Below are 13878 nucleotides of genomic sequence, written 5' to 3'. Positions count from 1 at the left end.
AAGCTTCTATAGATATGTGAAGAGAAGATGATGAGTGAAGACAAATGTAGGTCCTTTGCAGTCAGATTCAGTATTCTGAGCAAGTCCCAGCAGATTGGAAAACTACAAATGTAACGCCCCTATTTAAAAAAAAAAGGAGGCAGACAAAAAGCAGGAAACTATAGACCAGTTAGCCTAACATCTGTGGTTGGGAAAATGTTGGGAGTCCATTGTTAAAGAAGCAGTAGCAGGACATTTGGAAAAGCAAAATCCGGTCAGGCACAGTCAGCATGGATTTATGAAGGGGAAGTCATGTTTGAAAAATTTGCTCGAGTTCTTTGAGGATGTAACAAACAGGGTGGACAAAGGGGAATCAGTGGACGTGGTGTATTTGAACTTCCAGAGGCATTTGACAAGGTGCCACATAAAAGGTTACTGCACAAGATAAAAGTTCACGGGGTTGGGGGTAATATATTAGTATGGATAGAGGATTGGCTAACAAACAGAAAACAGAGAATAGGGATAAATGGTTAATTCTCTGGTTGGTAACCAGTAACTGGTGGGGTACGACAGGGATCAGTGCTGGGACCCCAACTATTTACAATCTATATTAACGACTTGGAAGAAGGGACTGAATGTAACGTAGCCAAGTTTGCTGACAATACAAAGATGGGAGGAAAAGCAACGTGTGAAGAGGACACAAAATCTGCAAAAGGACAGACAGACTAATTGAGTGGGCATAAAATTTGGCAGATGGAGTATAATGTTGTAAAGTGTGAGGTCATGCACTTTGGCAGAAAAAAAATCAAAGAGCAAGTTATTATTTCAATGGAGAAAGATTGCAAAGTGCCGCAGTACAGCGGGACCTGGGGGTACTGGTGCATGAAACACAAAAGGATAGTATGCAGGTACAGCAAGTGATCAGGAAGGGCAATGGTATCTTGGCTTTTATTGCAAAGGGGATGGAGTAAAAAAGCAGGGCAGTCTTGCTCCAGTTATACAAGATATTGGTGAGGCCACACCTGGAATACTGCATGCAGTTTTGGTTTCAATAGTTACAAAAGAATATTCTTGTTTTGGAGGCAGTTCAGAGAAGGTTCACTAGATTGATTCCAGAGATGAGAGGGTTGATTTATGTGGAAAGGTTGAGTCGATTGAGCCTCTACTCACTGGAATTTAGAAGAATGAGAGGTGATCTTATCGAAACGTATAAGATTATGAGGGGGCTTGACAAGGTGGCTGCAGAGAGGATGTTTCCACTGATGGGGGAAGACTAGAACTAGAGGGCATGATCTTAGAATCAGGGGCCGCCCATTTAAAACAGAGATGAGGAGGAATTTTTTCTCAGGGTTCTAAATCTGTAGAATTTGCTGCCTCAGAGAGCTGTGGAAGCTGGGACATTGAATAAATTTAAGGCAGAAATAGACAGTTTTTTAAACGATAAGGGGATATGGGGTTATGGGGAGTGGGCAGGGAAGTGGAGCTGAGTACATGATCAGATCAGTCATGATCTTATTGAATGGCGGAGCAGGCTCGAGGGGCCGTATGGCCTACTCCTGTTCTTATATTATGTTCTCTGAACTGCCTCCATTGCAAGTATATCCCTCTTCAAATGAGACCAAAACTGTATGCAGTTCTCCAGGTATAGTCTCACCAACACCTTGTACAGTTGTAGCAGGACATCCCTACTTTTATACTCCATTCCCCTTGAAATAAAAGCCAACATTCCATTTGCTTCCTAATTACTTGCTGTACCTGCATGCTAACTTTGTGTTTCATGGACAAGGACCCTCAGCATTTTGTAATCTCTCCCCCATAATAGCTTTTTTATTTTTCCTACCAAACTGGATAACCTCACATTTTCAACATTATACTCCATTTGCCAAATTTTTGCCCACTCACTTAGCCTATCTATATCCTTTTGTAGATTCTTTGCATCCTCCTCACAAGTTGCTTTCCTTTTTGTATCAGCAACAAATTTGGCAACATTACTCTCGGTCTCTTCATCCAAGTCATTAATATAGATTGTAAATAGTTGAGGCCCCAGCACTGATCTCTGTGGCACCCCACCAATTACAGTTTGCCAACGTGAAAATGACCCATTTATCCTGACACTCTGTTTTCTGTTCGTTAGCCAATCCTCTATCCATGCCAATATATTACCCCCAACCCTGTGAGCTCTTTTCTTGTGCGTAACCTTTTATGTGGCACCTTATCAAATGCCTTCTGGAAATCCAAATACACGACATCTACTGGTTCCCCTTTATCCAACCTGCTCGTTACATCCTCAACAAACTCTAGCAAATTTGTCGAACATGATTTCCCTTTTATAAAACCATGCCGACTCTGCTTGACTATTATGCTTTTCTAAATGTCCTGCAACTACTTACTTAATAATGGACTCAAGCATTTTCCAATGATAGATGTTGGGCAAACTGCTCCAATTTCCTGCAATTCATTTTCAGCCATAGTAAAAAGCATATTGAATTTTTTTTTAATAAAAGTGAACTGTTTTCATGACTATATTTACAGCAATTACATAATGAGTAACTCAGTGCAGATATTTTAAATGCTCGAGAGCGCGCAAAAAATGCGCTAGAAACACAAAAAATGCTGGAAACACGAAGCAGGTTGGACAACATTTGTGGAGAAAGGAAGATAGGGGTAACATCTCAGGTCTTGCAACTGTTCACCAGAACCAAAAGACAAATAAGTGGCAAGCGACCAGAAGCTCATAGCTGCACTTGCAGATGTAAATCTGTTGCTGAGTTTCACAATTCTAAAAGTGCCCCAGTGAACAACTTAATTGCAGTATAGACACCATGATTATAGAAAACTTGTTACACGCCAACTCCTTTTCGGTTTATTGACTAAAACAGTTGATTACTTTCTCCAGCTCCACTCTAATTTCTGAACTTGTATACTGACTCAAATTGCAAATTAATGCTTCTATTGAGGAATATGAGCAGTACAATAATTTTACATTAATTAAAATGGGTTGAAGAACATTTATTCAACCAAGGAAAAGCAGATACTGCATCTCTCACTTTACATTTTGCCCCATCACAGAAGAGCATCGAAATTGATTTCCCTTCCAGCTAAAAGCATGTTACTGGAGGTCAATTGTAAACATAGAAACAGAGAAAATAGGTGCAGGAGTAGGCCATTCGGCCCTTCGAGTCTGCACCACCATTCAATAAGGTCATGGCTGATCATTTCCTCATACCCCTTGATCCCTTTAGCCGCAAGGACCATATCTAACTCCCTCTTGAATATATCCAATGAACTTGCATCAACAACTCTGTGCGGTAGGGAATTCCACAGGTTAACAACTCTGAGTGAAGAAGTTTCTCCTCATCTCACTACTAAATGGCTTACCCCTTATCCTAAGACTGTGTCCCCGGTTCTGGGCATCCCCATCATCGGGAACATTCTTCCCGCATCTAACCTGTCCAGTCCCATCAGAATCTTATGTTTCTATGAGATCCCCTCATCCTTCATAAACTCCAGTGCATAAAGGCCCAGTTGATCCAGCTTCTCCTCATATGTCACTCCAGCCATTCCAGGAATCAGTCTGGTGAACCTTCGCTGCACTCCCTCAATAGCAAGAACGTCCTTCCTCAGATTAGGAGACCAAAACTGAACACAATATTCCAGGTGAGGCCTTGCCAAGACCCTGTACAACTGCAGCAAGACCTCCCTGCTCCAATACTCAAATCCCCTAGCTATGAAGGCCAACATGTCATTTGCCTTCTTCACCGCCTGCTGTACCTGCATGCCAACTTTCAATGACTGATGAACCATGACACCCAGATCTCGTTGCACCTCCCCTTTTCCTAATCTGACACCATTCAGATAATATTCTGCCTTCGTGTTTTTGCCCCCAAAATGGATAACCTCACACTTATCCACATTACACTGCATCTGCCATGCATTTGCCCACTCACCTAACCTGTCCAACTCACCCTGCAGGCTCTTCGCGTCCTCCTCACAGCTCACACCGCCACCCAGCTTAGTGTCATCTGCAAACTTGGAGATATTACACTCAATTCCTTCATCTAAATCGTTAATGTATAGTGTAAAGAGCTGGGGTCCCAGCACTGAGCCTGTGTCACCCCACTTGTCACTCCCTGCCATTCTGAAAAGAACCCATTTAACCCGACTCTCTGCTTCCTGTCTGCCAACCAGTTCTCTATCCACGTCAGTACATTACCCCCAATATCATGTGCTTTGATTTTGCACACCAATCTCGTGTGGGACCTTGTCAAAAGCCTTTTGAAAGTCCAAATACACCACATCCACAGGTTCTCCCTTGTCCACTTGACTAGTTACATCCTCAAAAAATTCCACAAGATTTATCAAGCACGATTTCCCTTTTATAAATCCATGCTGACTTGTCACTGCTTTCCAAATGCGCTGCTATTACATCTTTAATAATTGATCCCAACATTTTCCCCACTACTGATGTCTGGCTAACCGGTCTATAATTACCAGTTTTCTTTCTCCCTCCTTTTTTAAAAAGTGGTGTTACATTAGCTACTGTCCAGTCCATAGGAACTGATCCAGAGTCGATAGACTGTTGGAAAATAATCACCAATGCATCCACTATTTCTATGGCCACTTCCTTCAGTGCCCTGGGAGGCAGACTATCAGGCCCCGGGGATTTATTGGCCTTCAATCCCATCAATTTCCCCAACACAATTTCCCGCTTGATAAGGATATCCTTCAGTTCTTCTTTCTCACTTGACCCTCGGTCCCCTCGTACTTCCGGAAGGTTATTTGTGTCTTCCTTCGTGAAGACAGAACCAAAATATTTGTTCAACTGGTCTGCCATTTCTTTGTTCCCCATTATAAATTCACCTGAATCTGACTGCAAGGGACCTACGTTTGTCTTCACTAATCTTTTTCTCTTCACAAATCTATAGAAGCTTTTGTAGTCAGTTTTTATGTTCCCGGCAAGCTTCCTCTCGTACTCTATTTTCCCCCTCTTAATTAAACCCTTTGTCCTCCTCTGCTGAATTCTAAATTTCTCCCAGTCCTCAGGTTCACTGCTTTTTCTGGCCAATTTATATGCCTCTTCCTTGGATTTAACACTATCCTTAATTTCCCTTGTTAGCCACAGTTGAGCCACCTTCCCCGTTTTATTTTTGTAATTGTAGAATGATACAGCACAGAAAGAGGCCATTCAACACATCCTGCGTGCGCCGGCTCTTCAGCAGAGGGATCTAATTAGTCCCACTCCCTTGCTCTTTCCCCAAAGCCCTGTAATTTGTCTCCCTTCAAGTATTTATCGAATTCCCTTTTGAATGTTACTGTTGAATCTACTTCCACCACCCTTCAGGCAGTGCATTTCAGATCATAAGTATCTGTTAAAAACAAGTGTTTCCTCATCTCGCCTCTGGTTCTTTTGTCAATCATCTAAATCTGTGCCCTCTGGTTACCAACCATTCTGTCACTGGCAAAAGTGTCTCTTTATTTACTGTATAACAAACTATCATGATTTTGAACACCTATCAAATCTCCACTTAACCTTCTCTGCTCAAAAGGAGAACAATCGCAGCTTCTTCAGTCCCTCCACATAATTAAAGCCCCTCATCCCTGGTACCACTTTACTAAATCTCTTCTGCATCCTCTCCAAAACCTTACCCAAAATTGAACATAATTCTCTAGCTAAGATCTAACCAGTATTTTATAAATGCTTTGCATAAATCAAGAAAGGCGAGGTTGTCAAGCCTCCATGGTTTGGCGGGGGGTGGGGGGGGAAGAAATGTAGGGGAAATCAATCTAAATAACCTTGCCATTAAGTTGACCAGTAAATTGTGACAGAAAATGATTTGTGACTTGAAATGTCACATTATATTACAACAGCAACTTTGAAGTATCTCCACCGTTCTCATCTTTAATCCTCCTTGGATCTATTATGTACATTCAAAACAAAGAAAGTTGTCACTTACCTTCATTTATCTTTGACATATCCACATTAGCATTGTTAAGCTGCAAGGTGGCTTGTAAAGCAGGAAGTAATTGCCTCAAAAGATTTGGATCCTGTAGTAGAGGGGGAATAGGTGACTGAGGAACAGGTGAAACTGGGACTACAGATGTGGTGGCTGATGGGGTCTGAGAAGCAGGAGTCATTCCCGAGGATGACGACGAAGGGGTAGCACAAGAGTGAGATGCTGACTTATCCACTGAAGCAGTTTCTGGTGAAGAAGGGAGGGAAAAGTGTCAAAATAAAGCAACTTTTATACAGAACTTTATAGGAAAACGTGTATGTTGGGTGACAGTTTTTCAACTCGTGTTTTTTTTAGGTTCCAAAATAATCATAATTCGAATTTATTTCAATTAGAGGTTATGGATTGGAATGACAGGTGACAAAATTATTTCCTTCTTGCACACTGAATGCTATTTTGTTAAACATTTAAATCAAGGCCCCATCTATGTGCTAATGTGGCATTATTCAAAGAATAGAAAGCAGTTCTCCCAATGTCCCAACAGTCCTCCTTTTGTTGTTTGCAATGCTCTTTGCGATGTCCAGAAAATGTGAAAGGTCCCATATAAATTAAAGTTATTGCTTGCTTTATCTGAGTTACAAAGATCTTATTCCGAAGTGGCAGAAGAATCAGTGATTTAAAAAAAAAATTCCTGATTTTGTTTACAAGTGAAGATCAGAGATATGTAACTTTAACTTCTATACATAAATCCCTGATGATCGTTAGATTATATATGCCATACTAAACAACATTGGTAAAAAAAAAATTCACATTCAAGCCAACTATGGATAAGCATTAAATGCTGCTTTGCCAACATCCAGAGAACAAATTCAAAACAGATTGAATACTTTATGGGAGTACAGTAATAATTATTTCAAATTGGCATACAATGTAAAAAAAACTATTTGTATTTATTGTAATGCAAATTGTAGAGATGACCAATTTGCACAAAATTTCCCCCACTCATGAGAATTGCCTATCATTTCATATTACTTTTGCAGAATGGAAGAGGGGAGAAATAAATGTCAATTCAAGATTACATTCATTCAGGAAATGAGGTTTTGCAAAATCCAAATCAAGGAGCCAGTGGTCCAAAATCTTGGCTTTTCAACAACGAAGCTGTGAAACACAAGCATATTTGGATCCCATGAAGAAACAACTGAGACAGAGGGACCTGTCTGGAGGGAAACTATATTTTAATTAACATTTTACTGTGAGCATTCTCAACTGGGAACCTGCAAAAGCAGCATGCAAGGTAAGGAGCTCACATGGCCAGAGAGACTCAAAATCTTCATAGCTGGCCAGCCCAGGAGTCAAAAAGTTGATGGCTCCACAACAGGAAGCTCATGAACTTTTGAGTTGGATTGCTCCCATCCCAACAACTGCACTCTAGTTTCAGACTTACTCGAACCGGCTTCAGAGCTAAAGGCTAGAACTGAAAGTAGGTTCACACTTTATATATCTCTTCACCCTTTGAAGATCATACGGTGCACAAGCTTGGTTCAGTTCGTAGCAACATTATGGGGTCAAAGCCCTTGATAGGACTTCAGCACATTATCGAAGCAGACAGTCCAGTGCATTACACAGGGAGTCATGCATTGAACATCCTTCTGTTGAGGCTTTGAATTGATACCTCTAACTCATATGGGTTCAAACCCATTAAAGACTTGAGCACATAATCTTGCTTCATTGTTGGTAGCACAATCTTACTGTGTTCTGCCACACTCAAGTGATTTATTGCATGTGAACTATTTTTACTTATTTCAGAAATATAACACGCTGTATACATGAAAGAAGAAATTTAAGTGATTATTTCCTCAGAAAAGTTTCAGTAATTTATTTCTCCGACCTGGAATTACAACTCAAACTGCATAAAGTAACCGCACGCCTAATATTTTGAAGGTTTCTTAGCAGCTCTCAGTACCACAGGAGCAGACAATATAAGCATAGAAACTAATCAACTTAAAGGGACACTGCGAACATCATTTGTTGGGATCAGTCATCAGGAAAAACCCATTGTAAAATCGACACATTTTTAATCCAGGCAGACAAGAGGCCAGCACCATAAATTGAATTTTTCACTGATACAATCCATGTCGAGCTTGATCAACACAACCGGAGGGAAAAATATAGATTCCAAAACTCTAGTGTCCATGGCAACAGAAAGTCTAACATGACCTAGCAAAATAATATGTTAATATGAATTTAAGATGTTGAAGCATAAATTTTATTTTGACTGCCACCAACATGTTTCCAACAAACGAACTGTGGGATTCTCAAAGCAAGGTCTTGCATGCAGTGTAAAAGCAAAAAAGACCACAAACATTCATAGGGTCTGCGGTTCTAAACTTAAAACGGTTTGATCTCAACAATCTCTCGTCATACTTAAGGGCACAAACTGATCAGAACTATGGTTCGACCTTCACTTACAATGAAAAGTACATTCCATTTTATTGCTTCGTGAATATTACCCAGGATTAGAACCCACAATCCTCGTTGAATATGCAGGTTAAGTTGCAAGAGCTGGCCAAGAGGTCACAGGTCGAAAATAGTAAAAGGCATATTTAGGGCTGATGGCAGGAAGTTCTTGTTCACACAAAGTGACGAACACCTGGAATGAACTCCGATAACCCAATTTTCCCCAAGCAAAAATAATGGCGTACGCTGACTTGAATACACGTTTCTTTGTGGACCGTCTGCGCTGGAAAAAAAAAAATCTGAAGTTTCTGGCAAACATAATCTGCATGCTGCGCCAGCGCTACCCGAGTCGATCTTGGGTGGCGGGGGGTGGGGTGGGGTGGGGTGTTGAGAGCATGCGTTCTAAATCGTACAGCGCGCATAAGCTCAAAAAAAATATTCTGCGCATGCGCAGCAAAAAAAAAATCAGCACGTGTGGGGACTGTCTGAGTCACCAATGAGAATTCATTGGTGGCAGAGGTGGATTTGCAGGTAGGAAATACAGCTTCAATCATGAGATAGATGCAAGGGAAGGATGCAGAGAAGGTGAAAGGGGCAGAGATGGAGACGGAGAAGAGGAAGCTGTAAGGGCCAAGAGATTTCACGTGGAAGAAATTGAGCCCCTGGTTGACTTGAGAGTCGATGGGAAATTCTTGAAAACAAGGAGCTTCGGTAAAAAGAAACTTAAACCCTCTGTACTCGCAAAAGTTTGGGACCAGCTCGCAGTCGAGTTTAATGCAATGTCCATCATCCCGAGAACCAATTGTGTGTGTGTGTGTGTGTGTGTGTGTGTGTGTGTGTGTGTGTGTGCATAAGGATACTCTCTTTAAAATGTTCCATTCTTATCTCTGCAGAAGATGGTGTCACAGATCAACCAAGAATGGTCACAAACTGGAGGAAGTTGGCCAAGTAGGCTGCAACTAACAGCTGTGAAGCACATTATAGCTTATGTGATTAAATGTTAAAGGAGAAGACCAACCATCAATGCAAAAGCTGGTCCCAGTTTTCCAATATAGATGGTAAGCCCTGCAAATGACAGTCTGGATTGGCTAAATGTTACGTACTGCGTGTGATGTTGCGCATCAGGAGACAGAAGGTGCACTGCCACTCCAGAAATACTACATCAGGAGAATGATGGGCAGCAAGACTTGGATGGCGAGATGATTACCCTAGATTTGAGATGCTGAACCCCTCAAGGATTCCAAGCCCTTTCCTGAGTGAATCAACCGACGGGACATTTCTCAGTGTTCTGTCTGAGACCGAGGGTCCCAGTGTGTCGCAGCAAGCCACGCCTGCGAGACATCAAAAGGAGGGTGGATGGGAGAGCTGATGCAGAAACACAGATGCAGAGTACATAGGACATCTTGTGGGGATGAGCAGGGAGAACATCCAACAATCGCGATTGCTCCTGGAAGCCTTCGGTGGGGTGAGAGTAGAGTTAGGGGGACTAAGATGAAGTCGCAACACTGGCTGGAGGAATGGGTGAGGTGAGGGGAGAAATTGCGGGACTGTCATTACAGGTGGCAAGAGTTTCAGGACAGATAACAGAGGTAGTAGCAGCAATAGCGGGGGCTCACCCAGGCGGTCATTGCTGCGAGGAATGTTTTCTACTCCACAACAAAATCAGCAGTTGATCCACAGGCCGAGGATGATTACGATAGGAACCCGAGCCTTCCACAATGACATATGCTGGCTCTGTCCCGGTCGTAACCCAACAGCAAGAAACGCCACATCGGAAAAAATACAGAATAAACCTCAGAAGCAGAACTCTGCAACAATGGGCACGTGCAGGGGTATCGGCATCTACTGGTGCAGGAGTAGTGCACAGCGCTAAGAAGGATAGATGGTTTGTTTATTTGTTTGGTTGATTGATTGTTCATTTTAAAGTTTGCCATGTAATTCATTAAAGTTTTTAAAGTTATGAAAGTTTAAAGATAAGTCATGTTAAACTAAGTACAATTGTGCTATACAAATGTTTAACATATTTATTTTGGATTTTTAACCTGCACTTCATTTTTTTAATGCAGCACTACTAAATATTCTTGGGTAAAGGAGCTGACTCAACATGTCAAATGGCCTCATTCCTTGTAACCGATAAGTTTAAATGATACAGGGGCAGGTTGCAGTACTACGGTGTTCATGGATCCTGACTTGTTTAGGGTCACTGATACATGCAACGCAGGACCATGGTGCATGTATCAGTGATGCTGACCCAGTCTAGATCCATGAACACCTCAGGACAGGAACATGCCCTGTTTCATTGAAACATTTTGGTTACAAGGAATGAGGCCACTGAACATGTTGAATCCGTTGACATGTTGAGATCGGTAAGAACATCTGATTGGGAATTAAATTGTCATTAGGAACCTCCTATTGTTAAGGAGCTTTAAATGCAGCAACCATCTTTTAAAATTATGCCTTCAACATTTTAAAAAGTCTCAAGTTGCTTTGCACAAGTGTACTCAGACCTCAAAGGACACCCAACCGAGAAAGGAACTATGATGAGGGGTGACGAAAATCAGGGTCAAAGAGATGGGTTTGCAAGGATTTTAAAGGAGAGGAAGGCGGTGAGACGCTGAGTAAATTCCTGAATGTGGGGCCGAGACGGCTGAAGGCACAGCTGCCAATGGTGGGTCCAGGAAGAAAAGAATGTAGAGTTCTGGTGGGAATTTTAGTGCTGGAAGAGGTTAGAGTGTTAGGGCAGCTGAGGTCATGAAGGAATTTAAAAATAGGTCTGAGTTATAAATTGGAGGTGCCTTTGGACCAGGAGCCAATGTAGGGCAGCGAGTACAGGGATGATGGGTCATTGGGAGAAGAACATTGCAATAGTTGAATCAGGACGTGAACAAGATACATATTAGGGTTTCAGCTGATGGGCTACGGCAAGAGTGGAGGTAGACTTCAAAACAAGGTACTAAACATTCTTGAGGTTGATCAGAACCTATTCCATTATATAAAGACAGTTTTACATTAATTTAAGATCCCTTCAAATATATTAGTTTATTATTGTCCACCTCAGCATTCCAACACTATTAAAACATTAAACATTTTAGGGGAATTATTTAATAAACAAAATTTAATGTCCAGTCTTTATTAAAAATCACTGATTGTTTCCTATGTGCCTGGAGTGTGTTGCACTGCCCTGAATGAAGGACCTTCGGCCTGAGATACCAGCGGGCTGCATGGATGGAGGACCTTCAGCCGGGGATAGCAGCAGGTCGAGTCTGCTGCGTAGAGGATTTGGAGAAGGCTGCCCTTGATGTTTTTAGTGAGAAGACTCCTATTAATCTGGTGATTTTGAAAGCTTCCCCAGACTTCAGGAATATCTGAAAATTGAGCCACTTGGAACTTGGATAGAAAAGGTGGAGAAGATTTGTGTTTTATTTGCCTGCTTCCAGTTCTCTCAGCAAAGGAGGAACATTAATGGCAAGTTTTCTTTCATCCATTTTATTTTTCAAGTTCTATAAAGTTGATGTTTTATTTTTAAACTTACATCAAGTTGGAAAATAGACAGGGAGTCCCTTCGGCTGAGGATAGTAGCGGGCCAGTGTGGAATTGTGCCAGCGCATGGATTTTTAAAAAAACATTAATGAGGAAAGTTGGTAAGAAAAGGCACGCAAGCTACTTTTCAACGTACACCAGTGCCAGAATGTATTGTGCCAAACATTCTGGCGCTGTTAGTCGACACCGGCATCCCAACATTGTGGATCTTTAAACTAACCTTCAGCGCCAGAAAAATCGCTGGGGGCAGTGCTCGGCAAAATTGGGGCCAAAGTATTGGCAACAAAATCCCTGGAATCATTTAAGATCCGACTCAATGTTGCATGTCGAGACTTGAGAGTCACTCCAGCTGGACAAACTGCCCTAATTATGTGTCATCATTTTGTGATCTTGTGCTCAAACAAGCATTCTGTTTAAACTAATTTTGGGGTTGAAGTAAAAGATATTCACAGATACGGATATCAATTGCAGTTCACGTAAACATGCATTTGCAGTTTCCAATTTCCAACTGCTGTGTGTTGCTATTAAAATTACTACAAGCTACTTTGTACTTGAATAAACCAGGCATATTTAAGTGTTTTTTTTTGCTTTTCACAAATTTGGAACAGCAATACTATCAAAAAATATTTACACATTATCAACATGCATTATAAATATGAATTCTTCTTATACTGTTAAGTCTTTGAATTGATTTAAGGTGAAACCCATCAGTTTAACAAATTTATACACTCTGTCCAAAGAACTAATATTCACTGATAAGCTACAGAAAAAAAATCTACATGTTGAATATTTTTCTGGAATTTGGCTTTACATATTTTTCAGTTTAAACATAGCCAACGTAAATCTGTTCTTTTTCAGAATCCGAGATACAGCAAATATGAAATTGACTACAATTAGCAAAATCCTGTTTCTCTCTCCACTGCTGAGTACTTCCAGCATTTTCTGTTTATATTTCCATAATAGTTTGAGAGTCAAACCAATATAATAAAGATGTGGGCTTGTACTCTTTTGCCTGTGACAGAAAATGCCTACAAAAGTATTTATGTTGGTTACAACGGGGCAACACTGCTGTTGAATTTCAAAAAATCTATTAACTTAGATAATTCTGGCCATTTTCTTAACTATAATGGTTTGAAACTTAAACAGTGGATTTTGGCAGATACTAAGAAAGGAAGAAAAAATGAAAGGACAACACTTTGCTTGTAGTCACCAGAATCTCAGAAGTGAGCTCATCATTGTCATATTTTGATACAGAATTGTTACCATGGCTAATTCCATTAAGTTTGCTCACGAGGCTCCTTCAGTTTAAAAATTAACAGTTTTCCAATACGAAAAACAAACCGCAATAATGTGGAGATAAAATGCTAAGAGTTGGACAATTCCACTGGTTTGCATGGAACACAAGGTTTTACCAGCATTAAGAGTTTAAAAAAAAATAAAAAATATTTATACATTAAAAAAGCAGATGAAATAAGGCAAATTTTTAGTCCCTTTAAAACATATTTATTTTTCAAAAATTTAAATTTTTGGTTTAAATATTTAATTAAATGACATTTTAATTAATTTTAAATAAGAGATGGTTTAAAAAAAAATGTTTCTGAAGTGTAGAGTTTTTTTTGTGGGCATTCCCATTCATACTTACGGGGATTCCAGACATAAGCATGAACAGGGATTCCCTTCTTTCATGAGTTGAACCAGCCCACATGATCCATGGGGCGCTTGAGAACCGTGCACGCCCGAGATATTTGCGAGCCTCTACACTCGGGTACCCGGAGAGGCCCACGATCGCAAATCTCCAGGCCACCAGGTCCTTCCGACTGCAAATTCAGGGCCATTGTAAATTATCTTTGTAATTCACTGCTCGCACCACTCGAAGGTAAAGCTTTACAGTAGGACAAGTTAGCATACCTTCAAATTGATGCAAGATAGATCGAAAGACTAATGTCAAAAA

The 13878-nt window shown here is 40.8% G+C and overlaps 1 protein-coding gene across 4 annotated transcripts in view; it reads right to left on the bottom strand.

The window, feature by feature from the left end:
- Positions 1-13878, bottom strand: part of waca (WW domain containing adaptor with coiled-coil a) — a 130613-nt gene that overhangs the window by 69861 nt on the left and 46874 nt on the right. For all 4 annotated transcript variants that reach the window (XM_070881492.1, XM_070881495.1, XM_070881491.1 and 1 more), the window contains one exon: positions 5934-6179. In XM_070881492.1, coding sequence (XP_070737593.1) covers positions 5934-6179 — 246 coding nt within the window. The remainder of the gene's footprint in view (positions 1-5933; positions 6180-13878) is intronic.

Source organism: Pristiophorus japonicus, chromosome 5 (assembly GCF_044704955.1).
Source record: "Pristiophorus japonicus isolate sPriJap1 chromosome 5, sPriJap1.hap1, whole genome shotgun sequence".
NCBI lineage: Eukaryota > Metazoa > Chordata > Chondrichthyes > Pristiophoridae > Pristiophorus > Pristiophorus japonicus.
The sequence above is the reverse complement of the archived record's forward strand: the minus strand, read 5'-3'. Positions and strand labels throughout refer to the sequence as shown.